The sequence below is a fragment of the Salvia splendens genome, chromosome 9, assembly GCF_004379255.2.
Source record: "Salvia splendens isolate huo1 chromosome 9, SspV2, whole genome shotgun sequence".
NCBI classification, from domain to species: domain Eukaryota; kingdom Viridiplantae; phylum Streptophyta; class Magnoliopsida; order Lamiales; family Lamiaceae; genus Salvia; species Salvia splendens.
In genome coordinates, this window is record NC_056040.1 from 12,755,744 (window position 1) to 12,782,326 (window position 26,583).

Genomic DNA, 26,583 nt, shown 5'->3' on the forward strand with positions numbered 1-26,583 from the left:
AAAAAGGGCTCACAGATATGTTCCGAAGGAGGCGCCAAGACCACGTCTTTCTCCGGCGCTCTTGGGGGCTTCTGGGTCTTCCCCTTCCTATTTGCCGAAGTCGACTCCGGCTTCTTTGGATCCGAAGAGGTCTTTTGCCTCTTCGGATTCTTCTCGGCATCAGACGCCGAGCTGGTGGTTTTCGGCCTCTCCGGTTCCTTAGATTCGGAGGATTTGCGACCGAGCTTGTTTAGCAAGTTCACTGCCAAAAAGCAAGAAAACAAGGTTAATTTTCGTCGTCAAGGCAGTAATGCATAAAAAAGAAATCCTCACCCTCAGTCTCTTCGTCCGAAGACGAGGAGTCGAACACGAAGTCGCCCTTGACGAGCTCAGACTCCGAGTACTGCTTCCTAATCATGGGAATCTTATTGAGCTCGGCCTCGAGCTCGTCCAACGGTTCTACCCGAGGATGAGGAATAACGGACTTCGGCCCTCTCCAGGAAAAGTCCGAAGCCGAAGTCCTATTATAAAAAAAGAAGCGATTTTGCCATTTCGGCCATTTGGTTTTACAAAAGGCTCTAAAGGGCTGTAAAGGGATCAAGTAAAACCAAGATCCCTTCCTCTTAAACTGGAAGAAATTAAGGATTGCCCTCAGAGACAGATCCTTATCTAGCCTACGCAGTTCGGCAGCAAAGGCCGATAAGTGCCTCCAAGAGTTCGGAGTCACCTGACCTAAAGGGAGTTGAAAAAAATCTAGCAGCTCTACAAAGGCAGGGGGAAGAGGGAAACGAAGCCCGCATTCCAAGCCGGCTTCATAAACGGTGGCGTAACCCTCCGGCGGCGAGTCAGCCCTATGAAGGTCGTCGGGAATCGCAACCTTCCCCCCAGGAAAAAAATATTTTTCGTGTAGGGATATCACAGTATCCTTACTCAAGATGCTGTGAAAATACTCTACGGTCTTCTCCCCGGATTCTTTCCGGCTAGAAGACCCCTTATCCCCTTTCCTACCGCTACCTGACTCAGAAGAAGAAGACATAGTTCTTACTCTTTGAAAGTCTGAAGAAATTCTGAAGAAATTCTTGAAAGCGGAAGGAAATTTTTACGCAAAAGAGAGAGAATGCAGAAGAAGCAATAAGCAAAAGTGTTCAAATGATGAAGAAAGGACGTATTTATCAGATTCGGAGAAGATTTCAAAATCATCGCACCGTTTCGAATCCCACCTTTTCAGGATTCAACGGCCGGATTTTACTGTCGCATTTAATGCAGTCACGCGCAAGGCACGTCCCCTGACGTCAGCCTTCCCCGTACCTTTATCCAGAATGCCGAAGTGACTCGCTTCGCCGAAGTGATTCACTTCGCTTTTCGGGGGGGGGTAGTGATGGGGTACGTACTAAACAAGCCCAATAGCAGTGACGGCCCATCAGCCCAAAGCCCAAGGAAGAGTATCAGTTCGGCATTACCAAAGAGTTCGGCCTCAGCCTACAGCTCGGTAAAAGCCGACCAATCAAGCTCTACTCTCAGATTGGCAAAAGCTGCTCGGCAATAGCTCAGCAGTTCGGTCTCCAAGGAAGAGTATCAGTTCGGCATTACCAAAGAGTTCGGCCCCAGCCTACAGCTCGGTAAAAGCCGACCAACCAAGCTCTACTCTCAGATTGGCAAAAGCTGCTCGGCAATAGTTCAGCAGTTCGGTCTCATTATTCGACCGAACTGGGAGATAGTGGTGTCAACTCATACAGGATCTCATGCAGGATAGCGGACCAAACAAAGAGATAGTGGACCCATGCAGGATCTCACGACCTCCACGACATCCACGACCTAATTACTGATGATGTAAGCCACGACCTACTTAGTGGTGATGTAAGCCACGACCTAGTTAGTGGTGATGCAAGCCACGATCTTAGTTCAATGTATAAATAGAACTTAGATCAGATAGACTAGGGGAGAGCTCTCTAGACATCAAATATCATATAGCAAGTCTGTATTTGTAAGCTGAAAAACCAGATCAAGCAATACAATCTTGCCCTCCTTTCTTCCCGTGGACGTAGATTTACCTCAGTAAATCGAACCACGTAATTCCTTGTGTCGTGATCTATATTCATTACCTGCATTTACTACCATCAAAAATTCGCCCAACCATCAGGTAGCAATAGCAATACTCATGAAAAAGGTGCAGCAGAGCACATCCGTAAGACAAGTCCAGCTTCATCATCACCAGCACCCTCCAACAACGCCAAAGATAATGTTCAAATCTTTGGAAGCACCAACAAGAACAACAACAAGAAGAAGAAGAAGTAATTATAAGAGAAATACCCAATTCTTATTCGTATTTTCTATAATATGCATATTTGGTTTCCATTAGTATTTGTTTCTTGTTTTCACCTCTTTTTCAACCTGTCTTTCCTACCTTCAAAATTAATGCATGTATGTTTTATTTCCTATTATTATATTCTAGTACATGTGATTATTATTCCCTGTGTTATTACAATTATCTCTATCTCTCTCAATTTGTGTGTTTGTGTGTGGTGTTGGGGAATTTCACAAGAAGAAATACAAATTTAACATAGTATAGTATTTGATGAACAGAAAGATAACATGATGTGCATAAATTGAATGCATACAAAAAATAGCACCATGCTATATTATTTTTCAGTCATGGGATTTTTTGGATGCGTTGACTTTTGGAATGATTTACAAAAGATAATTTAGATTAAAATTGGATCAAAATTGATGAATTTCATAATAAAGCATCAACTATATATATGCAATTTTGGCTGCCGATAATGTAGCTATCCATGATGAACATTAACATATACACAAAAGGTCGTTACTATATTTAGTTTGGGTGTCCCATTCCAAAAGCGAAAAAAGTATACCAAGTTTGCTAAGATATAGTGGTGGGGGCAGATCATTGAAGAAAACAAAAAGATCCTTCATAAACATGTACCTATTATACGACAAAATTATGAGATTAGCCCTATTTTTAGTGTATGTTTTCAAATCTGAACCTCACATCCCATTTTCATAAGACTCCTTCTGCATGTAATAATCATTACTCAATTAATTTAACAATTGAGTACATGATGTCATTTATTCGATTATATAATTAGTCGAGCTAGTAAAGTGTATTACACCTTCCAAATCTATCTCTTACTCTATCTCTAGAAAATAAGTGGAGTACTAGAATAATCTTGGCTAGCATTTTTTCTCAGACCAATATACTGCTATCTGGTCATGTGAAGGGCGTTCAATACTATGTATGACATTTCAGACAAGCAATGGCGGATCTAGAAATAAAAAAATTATGGGGTCGGACAAACATGACCATATATACTTAAATATATTTTTAAAATTAAAATATATTACAAATAAAATATCTCTATCTTATGTTAGCGAAGATACACTTCAGTGTACCATCAAGATGTTGTTCAATCAGTCATCATCTTACTTTGCAGCTTAGGCTTGGACAAATTTCATCACGGAAAACACTCTTTCAACTATTTCAATCTTAGTGGTGGAGTAATTATTCCGAAGTCTCAATTTTATATTTTAATAATGTCTTGCTCACTTCAAAGTGCTTATATTGGTTCTTCAATATTTTAGAAATGGCTTCAAAAGTTTGAAAGCATATCATCAATTTTGAACTTTTGATACTTGTTTTTTTGATAAATATCATCAATACTTGTTTTTTGAGAAGGGTCAATTTATTTCTATTAAATAAATTATAGAAATGAATATAAGCTATACTTTTAATATATTTAAACTTTCCAAAATAATCACCATAAAATTAAGTTTGTGCTACAATATAAAATAATTGTTTCAATTCCAATATTAATTAAAATTTAAAACTCTAGTTATGTTATGACTTATGAGTCTTATGAGAATTGCCTATATATTCAAAAGTACAGCCGAATTTGGCCCACATAGTTTGTGCGGGACGGACCCAAGTGCGGCCCAACCAAAAACCCTACTTAGATCTGACCCATTTACCTTCGTATGTAAAAATAGTTATACTCGGTAGTTACTTTTATATATTAATGGAGTGAGTTGTGCTTTTATTTATAAAAATGTTACTTTTAAAAATACATTACTTTCACCTACAAAAAAATAGTCTTGATTCCGACGGTATGAGTTTTATTACAAAATAATGCAATCCACCACATTAGAGAAAAAAATTACTATAACTAACTTTGGTAGACAGCCAAAATGAAAAATAGGACTTTATGATAGTATGTGAGACCAAATATTATTACTTTTATTTAGTATAATAATGTGAACATAATAACTGTGGGTGAATTTGTAAGAGTTACAAGTTGAGCTTTAAACACACTGGAATATACACCACTAAATTATACGCAGTACAAAATATTGGTGTGCATGTGATTTGCTGCTTTCATATTTTTGAGCTGACTTTATGACTTTAGCAGCATTTGCAAAAATTGAGATCTTCAATAAAAGAAACTTCTTCCTCATGAAGCAAACAACACATTCAACCCTACTTGAAGTCAAATTCCTTTCTTCATTGATTTCTTTTCCAAAAAAGCACTATACTTTCCAGTCTTTGTCTTTTGCTTTCACCTAACTCATTTTTAGCATACATACTCACAAATTACACTCATGTGAATAGCTAACAGAATTTGGACAAAAGAATTGGTGGTTGGAGCATTGAACTTTAGATGTCAGCACGTCAGTCCATAATTTAAAATGATTGATAAGAAAGCCATCCTCACACATGTATTAAGATAAATGCACAAAGTAAACAGAAAGGGTTGAATTGTTGGAAATCAATACTTCTTTTTGTAGAAAAGGTGATCAATCAACTTATATAGTAGTACTACTATTATTTTTATTATCCAAAATCCACGCTCAATATCTTAAGTTACTTAACCAAAAAGAAACCACTAGTTTGAATTTTATGTTACACCAGCACTCAATTTATTTGAATATATTTCCATCAGTATTAGTAGTTTCCTACATTCTACAAAACTTCGATTTACTAGAGTTAGAGCATGCGCAGCGGTGGCGTCCGTCGCCACCGCCGTCCGCGCCGCTGGCACGGACGCCATCCGCTGCCGCTGCGCTCGCGCCGCTGGCACGGCGCTGCTCGATGTATCGAGCACGTCCGTGCCAGCGGACGCACACGTGGCTGCCTCCCATTCGTCAACGGCTCGACCGTTGTGTTTAAAAAAAAATTATTTTTTTAAAAAAAATCATTTTTTATTAAAAAAACCGATAAAAAATAAAAAAAAAATTCACTTCCCCAAAAAAATATATCCGTTTATAACCGTTTTTTACACCTTTTTAATTTTTTTTTTCATTTTTTTTACCTCAAAAATACACACTTTCATCTATAAATACCCCCAATTTCACCCCAAAAATTCACATCAAACTACACAACTCTCATCATCATTCTCCAATATCCATTCTCATCTCCATTCTCTCATATCCATTTTCATCTTCATTCTCTCATACCCTACAACATCACTATGTCCGGCCAAGACGATAACCCTTCGGGCTCCCACGGTTGGAACCCCGAATGGTTCGGTTCACAACCGTTTCCTAGTCCGGAAACGGAATATTCGGCCCCTCCTCAAACCCAAGATTTGGCCGTTCCGGGTGGCTACCGTCCATACCCAATCGACGACCAAGGTGCCTCCGAAGGGCGCTACGGGTGGACACCGGAGCCTAGGCATCGCGCCCCTTCCCAAATGCCGATTCCTCCATCTCGCGCCGGTGTCCGCACACCGTACTCACCGGCGGAGATGGAAAGATTGTTCAAGGCGTACTTGGAAATCTCCGAAGATGCGGTGGTTGGAACGAACCAATCCGGCGATCACTTTTGGTGGCGCGTCTCTAGCCGGTACAATGCAAACCGGCCGCCCGGAACGATCGAGCGCAACGAGAGTATGGTGCGCAATTGCATCGGCCGAGCCAACGAAGAAATTGGCAAGTTCAACGGCTATTTCATCCAGGAGTCCCGGAATGCCGCGAGCGGCCGAAGCGAGGTCGACATCATCACCGCCGCGCTGAGCACCTACCAATCCATGAACGGTAAGTCGTTCAAATATCTTAACGTTTGACAGGAGACGCGGACGCACCGAAGTATAAGGGAGGCATAACATCCTCCTCTAGCGGCTCCTCCAAACGATCAAGGTCGGTAGCCCTATCCGACTCCGGCTCGGAAGAAGTGGCTAGCCAACTCGCCGGAGCTAACTTGGGTAGCCCAGATGCCGGACCGAGCGGTTCCCAACGCCGCCCCCAAGGAAGGAAGAAGGCGGCGGCCAACCGTCGTCGCGACTCGACTCCCGAAGCCACTCCCGAAGCCGCTCCCGCTCCCTATGTGCCACCTCCACCCCCGAACAACTCGCTGTGGATGCTCTTAAGCCAACTCAATATGGCCGATAGGTCATCTATGACCCCCACGCAACTTGAAACACACGAGACCATGATAAAAGGTCTCCAAAAACAATTGGGGTTGATCCCGCCGGATGCGTAGTCTTATTAGGAGTTTAATTATGTAATTTTTAATTTTTAGGATTTTAATTATGTAATTTTTAATTTTAAGGAGTTTAATTATGTAATTTTTAATTTTTAAGATTTTAATTATGTATTTTTTAATTTTATTTGTAATTTGTAATATTTATTATGGTTTTTAAATGGATTTTAATATTATGGAAATGTTATTGTTTAATTGAATTTTATATTAATTGTGCTCGTCCTTGCGGAAGAGCACAGTTGTGGGTGTTGTGCTCTTGCCAGAGAGCAGGCATGAATAGTACCGCCCGGGCCCATAACCCTGCCGCTGGCAAGAGCATGGTTGTGGATGCTCTTATCATGTGCTGATTTGTTGTTTTATACTAATTGGTTATATATCTAATGCACACGTGTTAATTTCTTTTAAAATTAGAGGTATGATTACATTATACATTCTATGTGTATGTATGCTCTAATTAACTAGCTAGAAAAAAAAATTCTTGTTTATTTTGTATCTTGCAGAAGGATCCCTCCAATTATATTCCAAATAAACATAAGTACCTACTTTTCTGTTTCAGCTGTGAATATTATATTGGGTCCATTGATTAGAGATAATGATTTATAATTAAAGACGACAAACTTAATTAAGAATGCTTTCGTGTGAGATCGGCCTTCTTCCCAATTCTTTTAAATTTTATTTTAAATAATTATTAAATTTGATTCGAAACTTAATAAACTCTAGCTAATTGAGGAAATTATGAATTTAAATTAAAACTTAAAAATTTAATCAAACTTAATTGAGTTTTACAATTGGATTTATTGGGATCAATTTTGTCAAACCATGAGTTAATCTAAATTAGTACTCGTACAAATTATTTTTACTAAACAAATATAGTTAATTTAACAAGTTTTTTTATCTCTCACACCAAACACGCAAAATAAATAAACAGATAAATATTAATGATTTACTCCATTATTTTAGTAGTCCACGTAACTACTCAAATCAAATGTACAGCAGTTTAGAGCGGCTTGGACCGCCATACGAAAAACACGTAGTTTCTGTTCTATCAGTTTGCATCACCAAGGAAAGTATACAACAACGGAATACACTACTAATATTTGCCTTGCATCCAAATTTCTCTTCGCAATACGGAAAACAAATCAAATCTTTTCTGGCCCCATTTCAGGTCTGTTGTATCGGTTTTGTGATTCAAGATTATATTTTTATGATGGAAAATCTGATTTTTATTAATATGTGATCGTTTTCTGTTTGACATGATCAGGCATTTGTGCTGAAGAGGTTTTAAAATGTTGGGAATTTTGAGGCAAACGGTGGTTGCCAAACTCAATCATGCTCTGGTAATATGCTGCTTTCTAAGTATTGATGATTCTGGTTATTGAGAGATACAGATGGAGGCTGTTTATCATTTGCTATTTTCCTTTAATTTAGACAAACAATTCTATTTCATTTTTCTGATTTTTTTTTTGTCTTGGCTTGAAAGAATTGTGAGCAAGGGATTGGAGCAGTTGCGTTGAGGGCCTATTCTTCTTCCTCGGCCAATAAGGTAATGAGACTCTCTACGAGTTTGAAATAGTGTGTTTGATGAAGCATTGATGAATGGCTGGTAACTTTGATTTTCTGCAAATATAGAAGCAATTTTAATGTCGATGTTCTTTTAGTCACCTTCTAAGGCTAGTATCAGAAAGTTGAAATGTATACTAATGATGTTGTTATTTGAGGCATTATGTTCTTGTCATGTTAAATGAAGGAGTATACTAATTCTTTGGCCTTTTTTTTTGTAGATGACAGTGCGCGATGCTATAAATTCTGCGCTTGATGAAGAAATGTCAGCTGATCCCAAAGTGTTTATGATGGGTGAAGAGGTACCGTTGAAGTTTTAATGGGGTTTATGAATGGAAAAAGGCTATTTCTATGTTTTTTTACCTTGCTTTTTGACTTCCTTGATACTGCTTTCAGGTTGGTGAATACCAGGGTGCATATAAGGTTAGCGTTCGTTTTATCATTTACCTTAATGTTTTACGAAGAATCTACATGTTACAAACTAGCTTTGATTTATTTTGCTCTGTATTAGATCACCAAAGGCCTTCTGGATAAATACGGCCCTGAGAGGGTTGTTGATACACCTATCACAGAGGTTGGATTTTGTCATGTAGTCATGATTCTGTTTGTTTTGACTGGTGTTGTCATTATATAAATGCTCGACCATGTACTCTTGTCTTAGGCTGGGTTTACTGGGATTGGAGTTGGTGCAGCATATCATGGTCTAAGGCCTGTGGTCGAGTTCATGACTTTTAACTTCTCAATGCAGGTTAGATCTTTCAACTGTATTTGTTATGATGGGAAGTGTTCTTTCTTAGTTTGGTTATTCTATCGGTGAGTCCATCAACCGAGACGTTTTACCTTTTCAGTTCGATTAATTTGAGTGGCATTTGTGGACTGATATATGTGGACATGTACTTGGGAGAGTGCAGGACTTTTGCTTGTATTTGGTTTGTTATTACTTATTTATGTTGTTTTCTTCCAACCCCAACTTTCCAACACTCTGTTGGATGCATTTTAAGACTAGCAATAGCAATGTTACTAAACATTGAGAGTTTGACTGATCAAAGATAATTGGTCAAAGGTGATGCTGAGAATGTAACCATGTTTATTTCAGGCCATCGACCACATCATCAATTCTGCAGCAAAATCAAATTACATGTCTGCTGGGCAGATATCAGTTCCTATTGTTTTCAGGGGACCGAATGGTGCTGCATCTGGTGTGGGTGCTCAACACTCTCAGGTATCAATTTGGCTACTGCCCACTGCAGCTATGCTAAAATGTACACTATTTAGGTTCCTCTTCTCAATGTGATGTAAGTAAGTTATAAGTGGTTCTGTACCTATGTCTTAAACTCACAAATCAGGAAAGTGGCTATTGTAGCTGCTGAAATTGGCTTTTTCTTGGTGCATATGACCTAGAATGCAAGAAGTAATGTGTAAGAAATGCAGGAATTGGATAATTATCCTTCCTTTGACAAAATAAGCCGAAATTTCAAAAATAGTGACGAGGAAAAGAATGTATCAGAAAGAGAAAATAAAAAGAAGTGAAAAATGGATATCATTTTCTAATTTACTGATTATTATATTATGCTGCTAAGTTATTCTATAATAGGCTGGAAGGCCTTCTTTCTCGGGTAATTTTTTTGTTTATTCCGGGACAGAATGATAGACTGAAGAATTAGTTGTCGAGTAGGCCTCTATCTGCATATCTTGATTGTGGAGATAAAATTAGGTACACATTAGTTATTACATCACAAGCTGAGTCTTCCACCCCTTTCTTTCAGTGCTATGCAGCATGGTTTGGTTCATGCCCTGGACTGAAAGTCTTGGCTCCATATTCTGCGGAAGACGCTCGAGGCTTGCTTAAAGCTGCCATAAGGGACCCTGATCCTGTTGTATTCCTTGAAAATGAACTGCTGTAAGTCGCACTGTGTGATATAGTTCGTGTCAATCATGTTATATGTGCATACTACATTGACAGATATTTTTACCAATTTTATAAATGTCTTGTTTTCCCTGCGGATATAACTTTTCAGATATGGTGAATCATTTCCTGTCTCAGCTGAAACGCTTGATTCCAGTTTCTGTGTGCCTATCGGGAAAGCTAAGGTATATCCTTGAAGTACATTTTGATTTCTCTATATGTCTTAGATATTAAAAACTTATTGCCTGTAAAAACATTGGCAGATTGAACGTGAAGGAAAGGATGTAACAATTGTTGCTTACTCGAAGATGGTCGGCTTTTCTCTACAGGTTTGTCATATATATCCGTCATTGGATTGTTATGAATTGTTGGCATGAATTTCCCTTATATAACTCTGAAACTATTACAGTATAAATTGTTTCATCTATAACCAAATAATGAAAAGAAATATATTTAAGGATGTAAAATTTTCTGTATATACTTTTGCCTCTTGAAGTGATTTTTCGTTTATATGTTAGGCTGCTGATATTCTTGCAAAGGAAGGGATTAATGCAGAGGTAACTTGAACAAATCCACCTATGCCTTTACCTGTTCACAATTCAATAAACAGAAGTTGTTTGATTTTAATCTTTTTCGGATGCAGGTAATAAATCTCCGGTCCATCCGCCCTCTTGACAGATCTGCTGTAAATGCTTCTGTTAGGAAAACAAATAGGATTGTGACTGTTGAAGAAGGATTCCCTCAACATGGCGTCGGTGCTGAGATCTGGTCATTTTCCTTAATATATATATCCATCCTCTTTCTGTCTCTTTAGCCAAGCTTCCTCCCATTCCCTCAATCATCTTCTTTATTTCTTCAGTGCTACTGTTGTGGAAGATAGCTTCGAGTATCTTGATGCACCTGTTGAGAGGATTGCCGGGGCAGATGTTCCCACGCCTTATGCTGCGAATATTGAGAGAATGGCTTTTCCACAGGTTTGTGATTCTTCTTTACCACTTTACTAAACAACCTTCCAACTCGAACGTAGCTCACATTTCTGTATGTTGTCAGGTTGAAGACATTGTTCGGGCAGCAAAAAGAGCCTGCTACAGATCAAGATAATCAGCCGCATAAGGAAGGATTCTGGTGTTCTTCTGTGAAGATCATCGTTTTGGCGCGCATCTCTTTCGATGATTCCCCACTGTCACTGCTGACAAGATCGTGACACGCACACCCCACGAGAAATAAGTTTCTGAGCCATGCTTTTCTTTTTTTAGCTATTTTGGGGCATGTTAATCTGTTGCAACAATTTAGTTGATGGAAGAGGCAGATGCTTCTGCACTCTTTTATGGATGGCTTTATTATATTTGGAGACATTCTCTTATCCTTTTTCTTTGGTTTGTGTGTGAGTGTGTGTTAAGTTCTGTAAATCATTTTCTGTTATAAGATTTTGTGTGTGAGTGTGTCTTAAGTTCTGTAAATGATTTTCTGGTATAAGATTGTTGAAAAGTAAAATGCGGAAAATAAAATATACTTGAGAACTTTGAATACTATTCCTTCCGTCCCGCTTTAGCAGTCCCGGTTGAGTCGGGCACATGTTTTAAGGGGTATTTAAGTGTGTAATAAATAAATGATATAGTGGAGGTTGGGTCCCACTTTTAAACAATTTTTTTACTTTTAAGTGTGTAATAAACAAATGATGTAGTGGAGGTTGGGTCCCACTTTTAAATGATGTAATAAATAAATTGATGTAGTGGACATCAATTTTTATGCACCGAGTTCAACCGGGACTCCTAAAGCGGGACACCCGAAATTGATCAACCGGGACTGCTAAAGCGGGACGGAGGGAGTACATTGTAATTGATTTGAATTGTTGTTGTTGATACATAGTACATAGGTATTTATAGGACTCTAGATATAAATATACCTAGGAACTATACTTATTGGAACTCCACATTATAAATGTTATTCTCTTTCCAACAAGTTGGGACTCCACACATTCTCTTCCCAAAATACTTGGGACACTTCAAGTTATTTTTCCAACACTCCCCTTCAAGTTAAGTATCGAGTTTTCTGACACTTAACTTGCACGATCTTCACTTTGATAAATAGTTTATACTCGTATTCAGGAATCCTTCACTTTTCATTGATAGTTTATGCTCTTATCATAGAGCTTTTCAATTCATCACTGATAGTTTTTACTCGTATCAAGGAGTCTTTTTTTTCATTGAAAGTTTAGACTCGTTTCAAGGAGTTTCTTTTTTCTTCATTGAAAGTTTAGGCTCTTATCAAGGAGCTCGTCATCATTGAAAGGTTAGACTCATTTCAAGGAGCTTCTTCAATTTTCTATTGCCGGTTTTAACTTTTGTCATAGAGCTCTTTAATTTTTGGTTGGCAGTTTTAACTCATGTCAAGGAGCCTTCTTAGACCATTCCAGCTCAAATTCATATGACCCCAATAAGACCAGCCCAAATGTTCTTGCAAACCCAAATTGAGAAGACCACTAACAGCGCCTCATTTTTTTGTTCTCCTTCTATTCTAACCTCTAACGGCAACCTGCCGCTACTTGTTCGGCGGCGGACAACGTTTCACCTCCATTTTGCATCTCCCTTCTCCTGCTCTTCTCTGATTGATGATGACCATGCATTTTTATTTCCAAGCGCGGAATCATCCGCGCCATCTCCCTTGTCCTGACATTAGTGGCCGCCGAGGTCGCATCTGACCAGACCCTTTCGGAAAGCGCCGATGCTGCGGTCGGATTACCGCCATTGGGTGGCGGTCAGTTATCGTCTTCACTGCGTCGAGTCTTCACGATTGCCCAGAAAATTTAGAGAGTGATTGTTCGGTCGAATACTTATTCTCCCCCTCGGGCGGAAAAACCGAGGGAAGTTTCAGCAGTGGTTATTTCCAATGTTTGAAAAGAAAAAGAGGAATTGCCCGGATAATACTTCATCTCCCCTTCGACCGGGCAATTCTTCAATTGTTTAACACCCTTTCCAAAATGTTTTGCCACTGGTCTCAACAAGTTCCTCTGGGCCATCTCTTCTTACTCTTTTTTTTTCTCAATTCGCCATAATAACATCCTCGTGAATTTCCCGTCACCTTTCTCTCATCGGTTCCGTGGTGACACAACACTGTCGCTGCCAACGCTGTTCAGCCGCCGACCTTGCTTCTCGGTGAACTTCTCACCTCTACCATCTCCACCGTGGTCGGTCGTTCGTAAAGCAGCGGCCTCGTCGTCGCTGTCGGGATCTGCTGCCGTTGAGAGTTGGCGTCTTACTGCCTTCGCCCAGCCTCCTCGCCACCAGCGCCGCTGCGACGCCCTGTCGCCGTTTCTGTTCCTATTGTGGCGCTGTTGTCGCTCATGTTTCATGCATTTGCTCAATCATCAGTCGGCACTTTCCCGACCATTGTGCGCCCCCATCTCTGACTCTTCTCCGTTCACAATGACAACGACCTTTAATTTCTGCGTGGCATGCTCTTGCTCCCTCGACGGCCTCATCGTGCAGACGCATGTTTGGTATGAACCAGTAAAAATCCCAGTAGTTTGAGATCAAATTTTCACGGCTGTTTGGTTATTTGGGCAGATTCTTGGTTGTATATTTGGGAGGGTTTTTTTTTGTATAGAGACAGATAGATCCATGCAAGGGATCAAACCTGCTCTGATACCATGCTGAAAAGTAAAATGCGGAAAATAAAAGACACTAGAGAATTTTGAAAACTACATTGTGATTGATTTGAATTGTTTTTGTTGATACATAGTACATAAGTATTTATAGGACTCTAGATATAAATATACCTAGGAACTATACTTATTGGAACTCCACATTATAAATGTTATTCTCTTCCCAACAAGTTGGGACTCCATATAGGCGTGCACAAACCGAACCGGCCCGGCGGTTAACCGCTGGTTCATGAACCGAAACTGGGACCGAAACCGGCGGTTTGAACCGTCCGGCAGGTTGCCGGTTCCAACGGGCCGGTTCAGGGTCGAAGGATTGGTGAACCGTGAACCGGCGGTTTGCCGGTTTTGAACTGCCGGTTCAAACGGCTATTTCCGGCATAGGGTTGCAGGCTACGGTTCAGAAAAACCGGCGGTTTTCGTCAAAAACCGTCGGTTTGAACCGCCAGTTCCGGTAACTTTTCAGGCGTAGGTCATAGGGTGCAGTGCGTAGGCCTGCAAAACCGGTCAAAAACAGGCGGTTTTCGGTGCAAAACCGTGGACTGAACCGGCGGTTTGGGGTTGAACCATCGGTTCAGGTGGTAAACCGCCGGTTCATGCAGAATTTGAAATTTGAAAAAAAAAATTCTTTCAATTTTACTCCTATAAATACCCCACTTCCCACTCATTTCTACTCACTCCATTCTTGTGTTAACAAGGATTTCCTTCTCTCAATCTCCATTTCTCTATTCTCTCCTCATTTTCTCTAATTGCTCAAGTTGTTTACTACTTTCTACACTTTCTACTACTCACTAGTCTCACTACTATATTTGTTATTGTGCTCGTAATTTACCACTTATTTCATACTCCATACATATTTCATCCATACTACTTTCATTTATCAATATGTCTTCTTCTCGTGGTAGATCGGGTCGTGGTGATCGGGGCAAGGGAATTGCCCAAGATCAAAGTACTAGTCGTCCTTCAAAATCAAGGCGACCTAGTCGTCGAGAAATTATGGAAAAGGTTTCCCGAGTGCAGGCTGAACGCATGCAAGTAAGTAATGAAAAATTATTTTTCCAATTCATATTTCATAATTTCATAAAATTGAGTTCATAATTTTTTTTTTGTGTTCATACTTATAACTTCAACTTATATAATATTTGTAGATAGAAGAAGATCATAGGACCGCCTTGCTACTCGCTGAAATGCAACAAGGTGGGGGTAGGGGAGGTGGTTCCCAACAAGCTGGCGAGTTCGACGTTGCTATATCGTCGGACTCGGACAACAATGAGGATAGATCTCATTCTCGTATTCTGTCTAGCACCGGCGGAAATGAGGAGATGTCTCCCCCTCCACCCACTAACACGGCAAAAGCTTTGAAATTTGACATTTTTGTCAAACATTACAAGAAGGTCACGGTGGTGATTCTAAGTCCTCATTATCCGAACTCTCAAGAAGAGACATCGGCATTTCATGCTTATTGCAACTATTGCGATAAAGTGTACAAATTTGCGAGTGGTGGAGGATATGGCACCCTCCGTCGCCATTTGGTGACAAAGCATCCGGTAGAATGCGGCACTACCTCTACCCAAACCCAACTAAACTTCCAACCCGGCGGCTCGGGTTCATCAGGTACGCCTCTGTTTAAATATGATCAAAAATATTTCTCTGATGTTATGACTAGATGGGCGGCAATGAAACATTTTCCTTTTAACGTTTATGATGACAAAAAATTTGAGGTTACTATGCAAAGTGGTTTAAACGTAGCAATCAAAAGAATAGGTAGAATGAACGTGCAACGATCTACCGTTCGGCAATGTTTAGAGAAAGAGGTTGAATTATCACGTTATTTAGTTAACTTGGGCCACAAAGTGAACATTTGCTCAGATGTGTGGACGGATTGTTTTAACCGCCATTCATACATGGGCATTACGATTCACTTTGTGGACAATAGTTGGGCTTTAAACAAGCGTTTAATAGGTTTTAGAGAATTTGAAACTCCACACACTGCACCCGAAATTGCTTCTTTGATTATACAAGTTTTAAATGAGTTTCAGTTATGCAACAAGATATTTTCTATTGGTTTTGATAATGCAACTGCCAATACCGCAAGTATTGGCGATTTGATTGCGGCTTGTGCTCCGGTAATTGGAGGTAAGTATTTTCATCAAAGATGCATTTGTCATATTTTAAATTTATGTGTACAAGATGCGCTTGAATTATGTCAAAAGCCAGCTATTGGCAAAGCATGGAAGAAATATTGTCATCAAAAGAATGTTAGGTATACGAATTTTACTATGGATGTGTCTAATAGAGGGAATTCGATATATGATTGTCTGAATTCTACTTTGACACATAAAGATTCTTTATGTGATTTTTTTAGAACTTATCCCGTTCATGATTTATATCTTTCGCATAGTTGTTGGGAACATAGTGTGGCTTTATTTAAATTGTTTAAATATTTTAAAAATGCTACTGTTGAATTGTCGGGTGTTAATTATTGCACTGTTGTTCGTGTTTTAGAGCATTACATGTACATATCCCTTGCTTTTAAAACTGTAATGAAAAATGCTTCCTCTTCACCTGAATTAATGTGTGTCTTATATTATATGATTGATAAATGGCTGAAGTATTTCAGTGAGATTCCAACCGTGTTTTTTATTGCAATGGTATTGGATCCAAAATGGAAATTACTCGGTACCTCTAGGATTTTAGATTTTTATTATAACAATTTGAGTTCAATTGATCTTGGTCCCCTTCAAGCAATCCAATCTGATACCAGTGACGAATTTGGAGTAGACCTCTCAGAAACCTTTCAAATAAACCTCCCGGACCGGTCCATTATCCAACAAACCTTCGAGTTTAACTTGCGCGCTCTCTACACCGAGTATGAAACCAAGTATAACAACACCACCAAGTCAGAAGACCCCCCCTCCTCCACAACATAACTATGGCTTTGCATTTCAAGCCGATTATGATGACCCTGACGCGCAATCACAACTAGCCGACCTATACAGCTACAGCATCGGCGGAAGGTCTTCAGGTAAGGTATGTGAATTAGATTTATATTTCGATTCACTCTTTTCCTTTGGTGATGAAGGTCCTACTCCTCCCGACCAAATCGACGTCCTCGATTGGTGGGGAACCCACGAAAAAGATTTTCCCATCCTTGCGTCAATAGCCAAGGAGATTTTTTCTGTTCCGGCTTCCACTGTCGCCGTCAAGTTCGCTTTTAGTGTTGGCTCGCGTGTGTTGGATGAATCAAGAAGTAAGCTCTCAGCGAAAAATATGGAAGTCGTGATGTTACTTGATGATTGGGCCAAAGCTGACGTCCGAGAACAAGAAAATGATTGGGATGATAGCCAGGAGGGATCACAAGATGAATTCACCGGGGATGAATCGTAGGGCAACCGTCAACCGCCGCCGGCCGAGCCAAATAGGTAAGTAAGGTAAGAGAACTACGTGGGCTTTGATTCCCTAATGCAAATGAGCATTGGGGATACGTAGGCACCTCAACTTAAATTGTAAATTTAAGTTGAGCTCAAGTCCTTTTTCCTTTATTTCTTTTTTTTCCCATTTGTTCCTACTTTAAACATATGCAAATATTTTGTATATACTCAAGTCGATGAAGTAGATTTCTTTATACGGCTAAATCCGAGAAACTTTTAACAATTCTACTATAATTGTTGATTGTTATACTAAACTCAACATTTAAAGTTGAATTGTTAAAGGTGTTCTTAATTTAGTTATGTAGAAATATCTCATTCGCCGAGTAAGAGTATATATACTTACAAGTTTTTTATAAGAACTTCTACGTCGTTTTTGTCATTTGTAAATTGTAATTAACTTCGTTGTTTACTAGTAGTCTCGTTTGTATTTAAATTTTTGTTTAAGACTTCAAGACCTCAAGGTTTTTTGATTTGTAATTGTTGTAAGAGCATCTCCAGTGACGGCCTTCCGATAGGACGTCCGGTCGGACACGCGGAAGGGCTACCGGGACGTCCGCCGTTAGGGGGCGAAGGTCGGATACGGACATCCCGTGAGGACGTCGGGTGTCCTCGGACGTCCCGGCGACGGGCGGGCGGACGTCCGCCACTGTGGCGAGGGTCGGACGTCCCGGTCGGATGTCCGATAATTATTATTTTTTTTAAATTCTATATATACGGCTCGTTGAACTTCATTTCATTTGCACCACTTGTGTTAACAAGTTTCTCTCTTCTTTTACTACAAATTTCATTTCTACCTAATGGAGAACGATAGGAACTCCCCGGCCACGAGCGAGTCGCAGACTCCGGCGTTTCCCATCGATCTGGAGGGAAACGTTAGCGGAAGTGCGTCAACGGTTCCGGGAATGTCGGGGATGGGTGGAATGGGTGGCATCGGATCGCTGAAGCCTACCACACACACAAACCGGCTGGGGCGAAGCGTCGCGTTCCCGAACAGTGCCGGAAACAGTGGGAGCGTTTGAGGCCTAAGCTTAGTCGATTTGCTGGCCTCTACCAAAACAATCTCCGCCAGGCAAGCAGCGGCATGTCCGAGGAGGATGTCCGGAGCCGTGCCTTTGCTCAGTACCCCGACAGAGCCTTGAAGTTCAAACAATTGGACCAGTGGGAGGCCTTCCTCGTGGTGAAGGATTCCCCAAAGTTTTGTGGGGGTGTCAAATCGGGCTGGGCGAAGCGGACAATGATCAACGCTTCCGGTGAATACAGCAGCAGTGCTGGTTCGCACAAGCTCCCAGAAGCCGATGAGGTGTCCCCGCTACCTCAATCAGACGCTCGCCGTCGTCGTCGCCCGGTTGGGCAAAAAGCAGCGCAGCGGAGGGGTCGGGGAAGCAGCAGCGGAAGCGGGTCGTTCGAGGTCGAATCGAAGGCCCCTGCTCCTGCGGAAGATATCGACCGCCTCGCCCGCGCGCAAATCACCCAAAGCTTGATCCGGACCGTGCATAGGTGGCATGGCACGACCGATGCGACGTACAAGAGGATGTTGAAGGATGTCATCGATGGATGTCGGCGCGATTTGGGGATGCCACCCATTGGAGATGATGGCGCCGAGATAAGCGGAGGGGACGACGGGCCCGGCGCGGGCGACGGGGGCGGCACTGGTAGCGGAGGCGGCACGAGCGACGAGGACAGCGCGGAGTGAGCCGGGGATGTTGGACTATGTATTTTTCTTTTTTTCATGACTATGTATTTTACTTTTTTTCTAAATTCTCTTTTTTTATGTTTTATGACTATGTATTTTTGCCCGTTTTTTGGTTTCCCGTAATTTTTCCCGTATTTTGCTTTCCCGTACTTTTTGTTTATATTAAAATTAAATTATTATGATTTTTTTTATTGCGGGATGTCCTAGTGGGAAGGGCGATGGGAAGGGCGGATTATGCAGGGGATGTCCTAGTGATGTGGCAATGGGGTGGGATGTCCTAGTGACGTGGCAGGAGGTGTTTTTGGGATGTCCTAGTAGATGTCCGAGTGGGACATCCGCCCACTGGAGATGCTCTAAACGTGTAATTTCAATAAAATTGCAACTTTAATCGTATTTTTTATTTTATTTTATTTACGCACATTTCATACATAAACAAATAAAAATAATGAAAAAAAAAATCAATCAAACTATTGAAAGGTGCTGAAGCTACAGTAGTTAAATTAGAAATGTTTACAGTAAAATGAATCGACATAAATAAAGCGAATAAACGAAGAAATGTTTACAGTAAAATCAATCGACACAATTACACAAAGCAAGGAACACTCAAAAATTGTGAGAATTTGTATATTTGTGTGTTCGTATATACTTAGTTAGTTTAGCTTCAGTGTGTATAACTTTGAATTTTCGATTGAAGACTGAACGAGAGAGAATTGCTTCCGACGCTAGCTATAATAACCGCTTATTATTGGAGCCGTACAGCTTTGAAAAGTGAAATGTAATTTAATTAAAATTGAATATTTGAAAATTGCAACAAAAAAAAATCGACGAACCGCCGGTTCAGGCCGAAAACCGGCGGTTTTGAACCACCGCGTAAACCGTCGGTTTTTTGAACTGGAACCAGAACCGTCGGGACCCTTGGCGGGCCGGTTCCGATTCAAGCATATCTTGAACCGTGAACCACCGGTTCATGAACCGGAACCGGCGGTTCGGAACCGTTGTGCATGCCTAACTCCATACATTCTCTTCCTTACATACTTGGGACAATTCAAGTTATCTTTCCAACAAAGATTATACTGAAAATGGAACTGTTTGTTAGTGGCTGAAAAGCTAATTCAAAGGCAGCCTGAGTAGTGACTTTTTGATATTTTCAGAAATTAACAGAAAAATATTTCCCACTGATCTTACCATTTAAATGTGAAAAAAAAACTTACATAAATGCACAATTGTAGTACAAATGATTCTCAATGATATGGATTTGCCATGTTGCACTTTCATATACATAAATCAAATAATGCAAACAGATGACCTTGAATGGAACATGATGATTCTGACTACACAAAAACACACAACATTCAAAATTTTGTGTACAAACTGTGACCTTCCTCTAAATCTCTCTACCTTCGATCCCTGCTATTGTCCAAAACTATTCGCCTCCGACTGAACCCAAAATCCCAGGCAAAGGAGGAGGGATACAACGCGTTCATGAAGCTCCGAGCAGGAGCCCTATGTGGCTCCTCCTTATCATTCCTGCTTCTTGAAGTCGCAGCTTTTGATATGGTACTTCGTAGAGATCTTGAAGACCTCCGGTCAAATATTGAGGAGGCGAAAGAAGTTTCAGCTGCACTGAACGATAAAGGGCCATTTCGAGATGCATCAAGAGGATGATTGCCCACAGCTGCATCCTGATGAGGTGGAGGAAATTTGTCGCTCTTGCTTTTGGCTTTGGCATCAGACATCATTCTCAACCTCTGCACAATATGTCGATGAATCAAATTTACAACTATTTGTTGTTTAGTCCACAAAAAAAGTAAGAAAGAAAGAAAGAAAGAAAGATAGAAAGACGAGTGTTTTGACATACATCTAAGTTTGGTTGCAGCTCTGCATTTGCTTCTGGAACTGGAATTGCTCGACTGGATTTGTCACGTACTCTAGTTCGTTTATTTCCCTCTGTGATGTGAGTTTTTTCGCCTAGACCCCGTTGCCTGCTCAAACAAACGCACATGGTTAAAACAGTGTGAACAGTGGCTACAGAGAGTGAAGAAAGTGAGAGTACCTTCTAGATTCTTCATCTCTCAATTTTATATCCATTTCCTTGCTTGGAGGGAATTTTGGTAAGCTTGACGGCTCACATGCATATGGTTCGGTGGTGAAAAACTGCCATAGACGTAATATCAATTACGACTGAGAGAACATGCCAATTTTAAATGTAAAGAGGAGTAACAAAAGAAGTAAAGAGTATATCTGAAGTAAACAAAACAAGTTGTTTTGCTAGATTGTAATATATTGAGATACCTTAACTTTGAAAAAGTTGAGGTTACAGAATTTAGCAGCAAAGATAAAGATAACCCTTTTTTAGTTTTTAACTTCTACAATATGGTTGAAGGTTGCTTACTTCACTATTTAACGCTTCAGTGGCACTGCAACGTGCATCGGGATCAATGGCAAGAAGCGTTTCTGTGAGAGCGAGAGCAGATGGTGGAAAATCCTTGAAGGTTTCTGCTAAGCAACGCTTGTAAGGTTGCTGGGGTTTATAAAGCGTCGCATTCGGCAATTTAGATTTCCTCCAGTATTCCTCAGGTGGAGAACCACATAGTTTAAATATCTTGTGCAGTTGTTCAACCTAAGTGACAAAGACAAATATGAAACTCGAGTAAAATCTATCATTCATTTAGAATATGAACAAAGCATAGATTAAAGAGCCATAACATAGAAATGACTATTTAACAGCTCAATAAGAAACATCGTGCAACTAAAGTACATACCTCTGTACGCCCCCGCATTATAGGTTTGCCGGCAAATAATTCTGCTAGAATACATCCAGCGCTCCACAAATCGACACCAACACCGTAACGAGTGGCCCCAAGCAAAAGTTCAGGAGGGCGATACCAAAGGGTCACAACACGGCTTGTCATGGGCCGTTTGCTTTCTGGATTGAAGAAAGAAGCTAGACCAAAATCAGCTATTCTTAAGGTCCCTTCATTGTCAATAAGCAAGTTAGAGCACTTGATATCACGATGTAGGACACCATTCTTGTGGCAGTGCTCTAGACCAGAAAGTAATTGTTTCATATAGCATTTCACCTGCACTGGAAACGTAAGTGGTCAATAACCATCTATCTCTGTGATTAAAGCAAGCTGAGATTGGTAGAGAACTTGAGGCAAAGAAGATAACATCAGATGATGATAGTCTTTGTCAAGAAAATCAGGAGAAAGCTATGAAATTGGCAAATGCATTTCTCAAACTTAGAGAGGTTTTGACTACAATGCATATTTTTTTGTAATCATAGAAACAAAAAAAAGGGTTCCTTCCAGGCATAGCTCATTACTTTAGATTATAAATGTACTATGCTATATGAAGATTTTCATTCTAAATTAGGCCAACACGAATTATTTTCTTATGCATAATGCATGTCTTTTTATCCAAGAACTAGAAATGCTTAGGGCTACAGTAATGGAAAACTTACAAGTATGTTTTAGAAGATGAATTGAAAGTAAAAACTTCTTTCCCAAGAACGCCTGCCTATGCCAAGTTCAAAATTTTCGACAAATTTTTTTGAAACAACTAATGGCACAATGGACAAGAGATAGGTACTAATACTAGCCACTTATCTTGTTTTCCTTTAAGAAAGGTAAATTACAGGCTATTAACTGTATCAAACTGTTAGAAGCACAATTTCCCCAACACCAGAAAAAGTTGCAATACAATTCAAATGAGAACTGTTAATTGTATTTGAATTTAACTCAAACTGTTTAAGCCATGTCATACTCCTATGCTCTAATGACCACTAAAAAGGAACTCCAAGGATTGGGACCAGTGATGGAGAAAGGTTTATCAATAGCATCCAAAAAGCACATGATTCAAACATACAAGACAAATATGAGCATATAATCCAATCATCAAGGTCACACCACAACCTAGTAGTACAAAATCATCTGTTACTAAAACTATGCATCCGATGGGAGCCTAAAGATCCAATAACAAGAGAGCTGCCCATATAGGACCCTCGTTATAGACATTTTCAGACATGCCTCGTCTTAACTAGAAACAACATGTATTATTCAAAAATGCCAACCAGACAACGCGATAACCCACAAAGACACATTCACTAGACCTGCAACACGAACATGTCATGATGGCCAACCATGCAAAAGCATTGCACGCAGGCTAACTCAAAAAAGGCATTCAACTTTTCCACAAAACTAACTTACCTGGGGCTCAGTGAACTTGGCATTTTGGAATGCAGTAAGACCAGCAAGATCATGCTCCATATACTCAAAAATAAGGTAGAGACTGCTCGACATCCTAGAAATCGCCACACCTTCAAGCTTAATCACATTGGGGTGATCCAGCCTTCTCAGCACGAGTATCTCTCGCGCCATGAACCTTACGGTCTCGGGCTCCAAGTTATCGAATCTTACTTTCTTCAAGGCCACTATCTTTCCAGTGATCAAGTCCTTAGCCTTATACACATTGCTATAGGTCCCTTGCCCTATCTGCACAATTTCACCCAACTCTTTAATTCATAGTCTAAACCTAGAATTCATAAAGCAAGAAAACCAATTAAACTCAATCAATTTATGCAGGTGTGTGTTCTTCTTCAAATTGTTGTACCTTGTCAGAGAAATTGAGCACTATTCTACATTGGTTGCATTACATGGTTGTACCTTATCAATCTTCTCGAAGGTGCTAGCGCGTCGAGGTTTCCAATCCTTGATAGCGTGGCCTGCGACGTCGTTTAGCCACGAAGGCCACTCCTCGCGGCCGGTGGAGACACCCCTCTTCAGCCGGAACTCCAGAGGAAACGCTGCCGCCGTCGACGTCTCAGCTGGAGCCTCCACGATCTTCTTATCCTTCCTTCTCTCCGCCACGGTGGCGGAGGCGGAGGCGGCTCCCGAATCCCGGCCCACATCACCGTTTTTCCTCCGGCGATCTTCTCTTTTCCTGGAAGCTCCTTTTGCAAGAACACACCCCATAAATTCGGCCCCTTTTCAGCTCAATTATCTAAACTGGAGCTGCTCATTTTACCAGAAGCCGCAGAGGCCCTGAGAATATTCCGGCAAAGAACAAAATAAAAATCGAATCTTTGTAGTTGTGAAATTACTAACAAGTTGCAAAGAACTACTCCGCAATTAGTGCTCACTGAGGAGCTACAGAGAGAGAGAGAGAGAGAGAGAGAGAGAGGATTTTCGATTTAGAGCGATGGATTGAATTAGACAGCATAAAACGTAAAAAAAAGGAGATGAAGCATCAAAATTGAGAAAAAATAAGAATGGAATTGAGTAGTCAATTCGGTTGAGTAGGAAAAAACAGAAACAATTAATAAAGAAGTATAGAAGGAACCAATTGTGTCGTGGCTGTCTGCAACTCTGCATTTATTGCGCTGTGGTCTTACTCTGTTGTTGAAAATTGAGCTTTGGTTTTCTTTCTCCTTTAAAAACACGACTTACTGTGTGTGATTTGAGGGAGAGAGAGAGGTGAATTGCAGGCGGGAGTGATAGAGGAAGGAAGGATCATGGAAAAGGAAACTCAGGTAAAAAGAAACGAATTTTCTTCTCTTCATTCATAAAGTTGAATTTTTTTTTTCAAATTAAAATCAATTTGATTTAGTTATACGTATATATTCTAATAGTGGGCCCTAACTCTAATGCTAACATACTTAACAAGTTACTCAAAATAAAAGATCTACTTACGAAAAGGGGTTTGTTTCTTGACAATGAAAAAGCGAGTTGATTGATGAATCGGCGAATTTCTGATGTTTGTGAATGCAGGAAAATACAGATCACGACACAATGAATTTACGTGGTTCGATTTACTGAGGTAAATCTACGTCCACGGGAGGAAAAGAGGGCAGAGTTGTATTGCTTGATCTGGGATTACAGCTTACAATACACACTTGCTATATAATCTATTCTGTCTCTAGGGAACGAAAGAGTGAGAGAGTCCTCCTCTGTCAGATCTAAGTTCTATTTATATATTGAACTGAGATTGGGGCTTGCCTCACCACCCTAAGTCGTGGAGGTCATGGAGGTCATGAGATCCTGCATGGCCACTAACTAGGCAGTGGCTTACATCATCAGTAATTATGTCGTGGATGTCGTGGAGGTCATGAGATCCTGCGTGGCCACTAACTAGGCAGTGGCTTACATCATCAGTAATTATGTCGTGGATGTCGTGGAGGTCATGCATGAGTCCGCTATCTCCCAGTTCGGTCGAATACTGAGACCGAACTGCTGAATTATTGCCGAGTAGCTTTTGCCGATCTGAGAGTAGAGCTTGATGCCGACCTGAGAGCAGAGTTTGGTTGGTTGGCTTTTACCGAGCTGTAGGCTGGGGCCGAACTCTTTGGTTGTGCCGAACTGAACTCTTTAGTCATGCCGGACTAATACTCTTTAGTCATGCCGAACTGATACTCTTTCTTGGGCTTTAGGCTGATGGGCTTGTTTAGTACGTACTCCATCACTACCCCCCCCCGAAAAGCGAAGTGAATTACTTCGGCATTCTGGATAAAGGTACGGGGTAAGTTGATGTTTGTCCTCGGTCTTATGAAGTGAACTTTTCTTTTGACCGGACTTGTCTTGTGTCCTAATTTGGCGAATTTTATTGCTCGGATCGGACTTTCCGTTGTCCTAATTTGGGGATCGGACTTTCCCTTGTCCTAATTCGGCGAGTTTTATCGCGTGGATCGGACTTTTCCTTGTCCTAATTCAGGCAAGTTTTATCGCGAGAATCGGACTTTCGTTGCAGTTCGTTTCAGATGAAGTGCTTGATTTTTAAGCCGAATTGTGGTCTTGTATCCTCTTTAGAAGCTTTGACCTCACAATCGTTGGCTTATTGCAGTTCGTTTCAGACGAACTGCTTGTTTAAGCTGAATTGTGGTCTTGTATCCTCTTTAGAAGCTTTGACTCATAATCGTTGGCTTGTTGCAGCTCGTTTCAGACGAACTGCTTATTTAAGCTGAATTGTGGTCTTGTATCCTCTTTAGAAGCTTTGACTCACAATCGTTGGCTTGTTGCAGCTCGTTTCAGACGAACTGCTTGTTTAAGCTGAATTGTGGTCTTGTATCCTCTTTAGAAGCTTTGACTCACAATCGTTTAGCTTGTATATGTTCTAAGAAGGGGATCAACCTTCGAAGAACAAGATACCTCAGTAACATTTGTAAGAGACGACACGCACAGACAAAACGCACAGAGACAAAACGCACAGAGACAAATAAAGACCAAGTAAACCAAATAAAGCACGTTGACCGAACAGGACTCAAGACTGACTGACCGGACTGTCTCTTACAAATGGAACTTTTTGAGGTTGGAAATGTGCCATGTTCGGGGGTACCTGTTCTCCTGACATGTGAGCCAATATGTAAGACCCTTTGCCGAGGACTTCTGACACCCGATACGGACCTTCCCATGTGGGTTCGAGCTTGCCCAGCTTTTCTACTCGGCTTACTTCGTTGTTTCTCAAGACGAGATCTCCCACTTGAAATTGCAGCTTCTTCACCCTTTGGTTGTAATACCGGGCTACTTGCTCCTTGTACTTGGCTGCTTTTATGCATGCCAATTCTCTTCTTTCTTCGGCAAGATCTAGCTCGGCTCTCAGTCCGTCATCATTCATTTCTGCTGAGAAATTTAGAGTTCGGGGACTGGGTATGCCGATCTCCACCGGAATCACGGCTTCAGTGCCGTACACAAGACTGTACGGAGTTTCACCGTTGGAGGTTGTGGGTGTAGTTCGGTAGGACCATAGGACTTGAGGGAGATTTTCTACCCATTGTCCTTTGGCTTGTTCTAACCGAGCTTTTAACCCTTTCACCAGGATACGATTTGTTACCTCCGTTTGTCCGTTTGCTTGTGGATGAGAGACCGA

The 26,583-nt window shown here is 40.7% G+C and overlaps 2 protein-coding genes across 2 annotated transcripts; one reads left to right on the forward strand and one right to left on the reverse strand.

The window, feature by feature from the left end:
* The first annotated feature begins 7,484 nt into the window (after positions 1 to 7,484).
* Positions 7,485 to 11,363, forward strand: LOC121747036 (pyruvate dehydrogenase E1 component subunit beta-1, mitochondrial-like). Its single transcript, XM_042141017.1, has 15 exons — positions 7,485 to 7,637; positions 7,734 to 7,809; positions 7,953 to 8,015; positions 8,254 to 8,334; positions 8,429 to 8,455; positions 8,544 to 8,606; positions 8,694 to 8,780; positions 9,129 to 9,254; positions 9,799 to 9,932; positions 10,051 to 10,123; positions 10,202 to 10,267; positions 10,457 to 10,495; positions 10,582 to 10,706; positions 10,798 to 10,912; positions 10,989 to 11,363. Exons 2-15 carry the CDS (start codon positions 7,759 to 7,761, stop codon positions 11,037 to 11,039), a joined length of 1,101 nt encoding a protein of 366 aa, XP_041996951.1. The 5' UTR covers positions 7,485 to 7,637; positions 7,734 to 7,758; the 3' UTR covers positions 11,040 to 11,363.
* Positions 11,364 to 19,899: 8,536 nt separating this feature from the next.
* LOC121748885 (probable serine/threonine-protein kinase At1g54610) lies at positions 19,900 to 24,258 on the reverse strand. Its single transcript, XM_042143441.1, has 8 exons — positions 24,064 to 24,258; positions 23,388 to 23,765; positions 22,932 to 23,216; positions 21,486 to 21,803; positions 21,116 to 21,343; positions 20,777 to 20,877; positions 20,582 to 20,705; positions 19,900 to 20,471 (listed from the first exon to the last, which is right to left on the reverse strand). The coding sequence occupies exons 2-8, from the start codon at positions 23,694 to 23,696 to the stop codon at positions 20,118 to 20,120; spliced, it is 1,719 nt and encodes a 572-aa protein (XP_041999375.1). The 5' UTR covers positions 23,697 to 23,765; positions 24,064 to 24,258; the 3' UTR covers positions 19,900 to 20,117.
* Between the last annotated feature and the right edge of the window lie 2,325 nt (positions 24,259 to 26,583).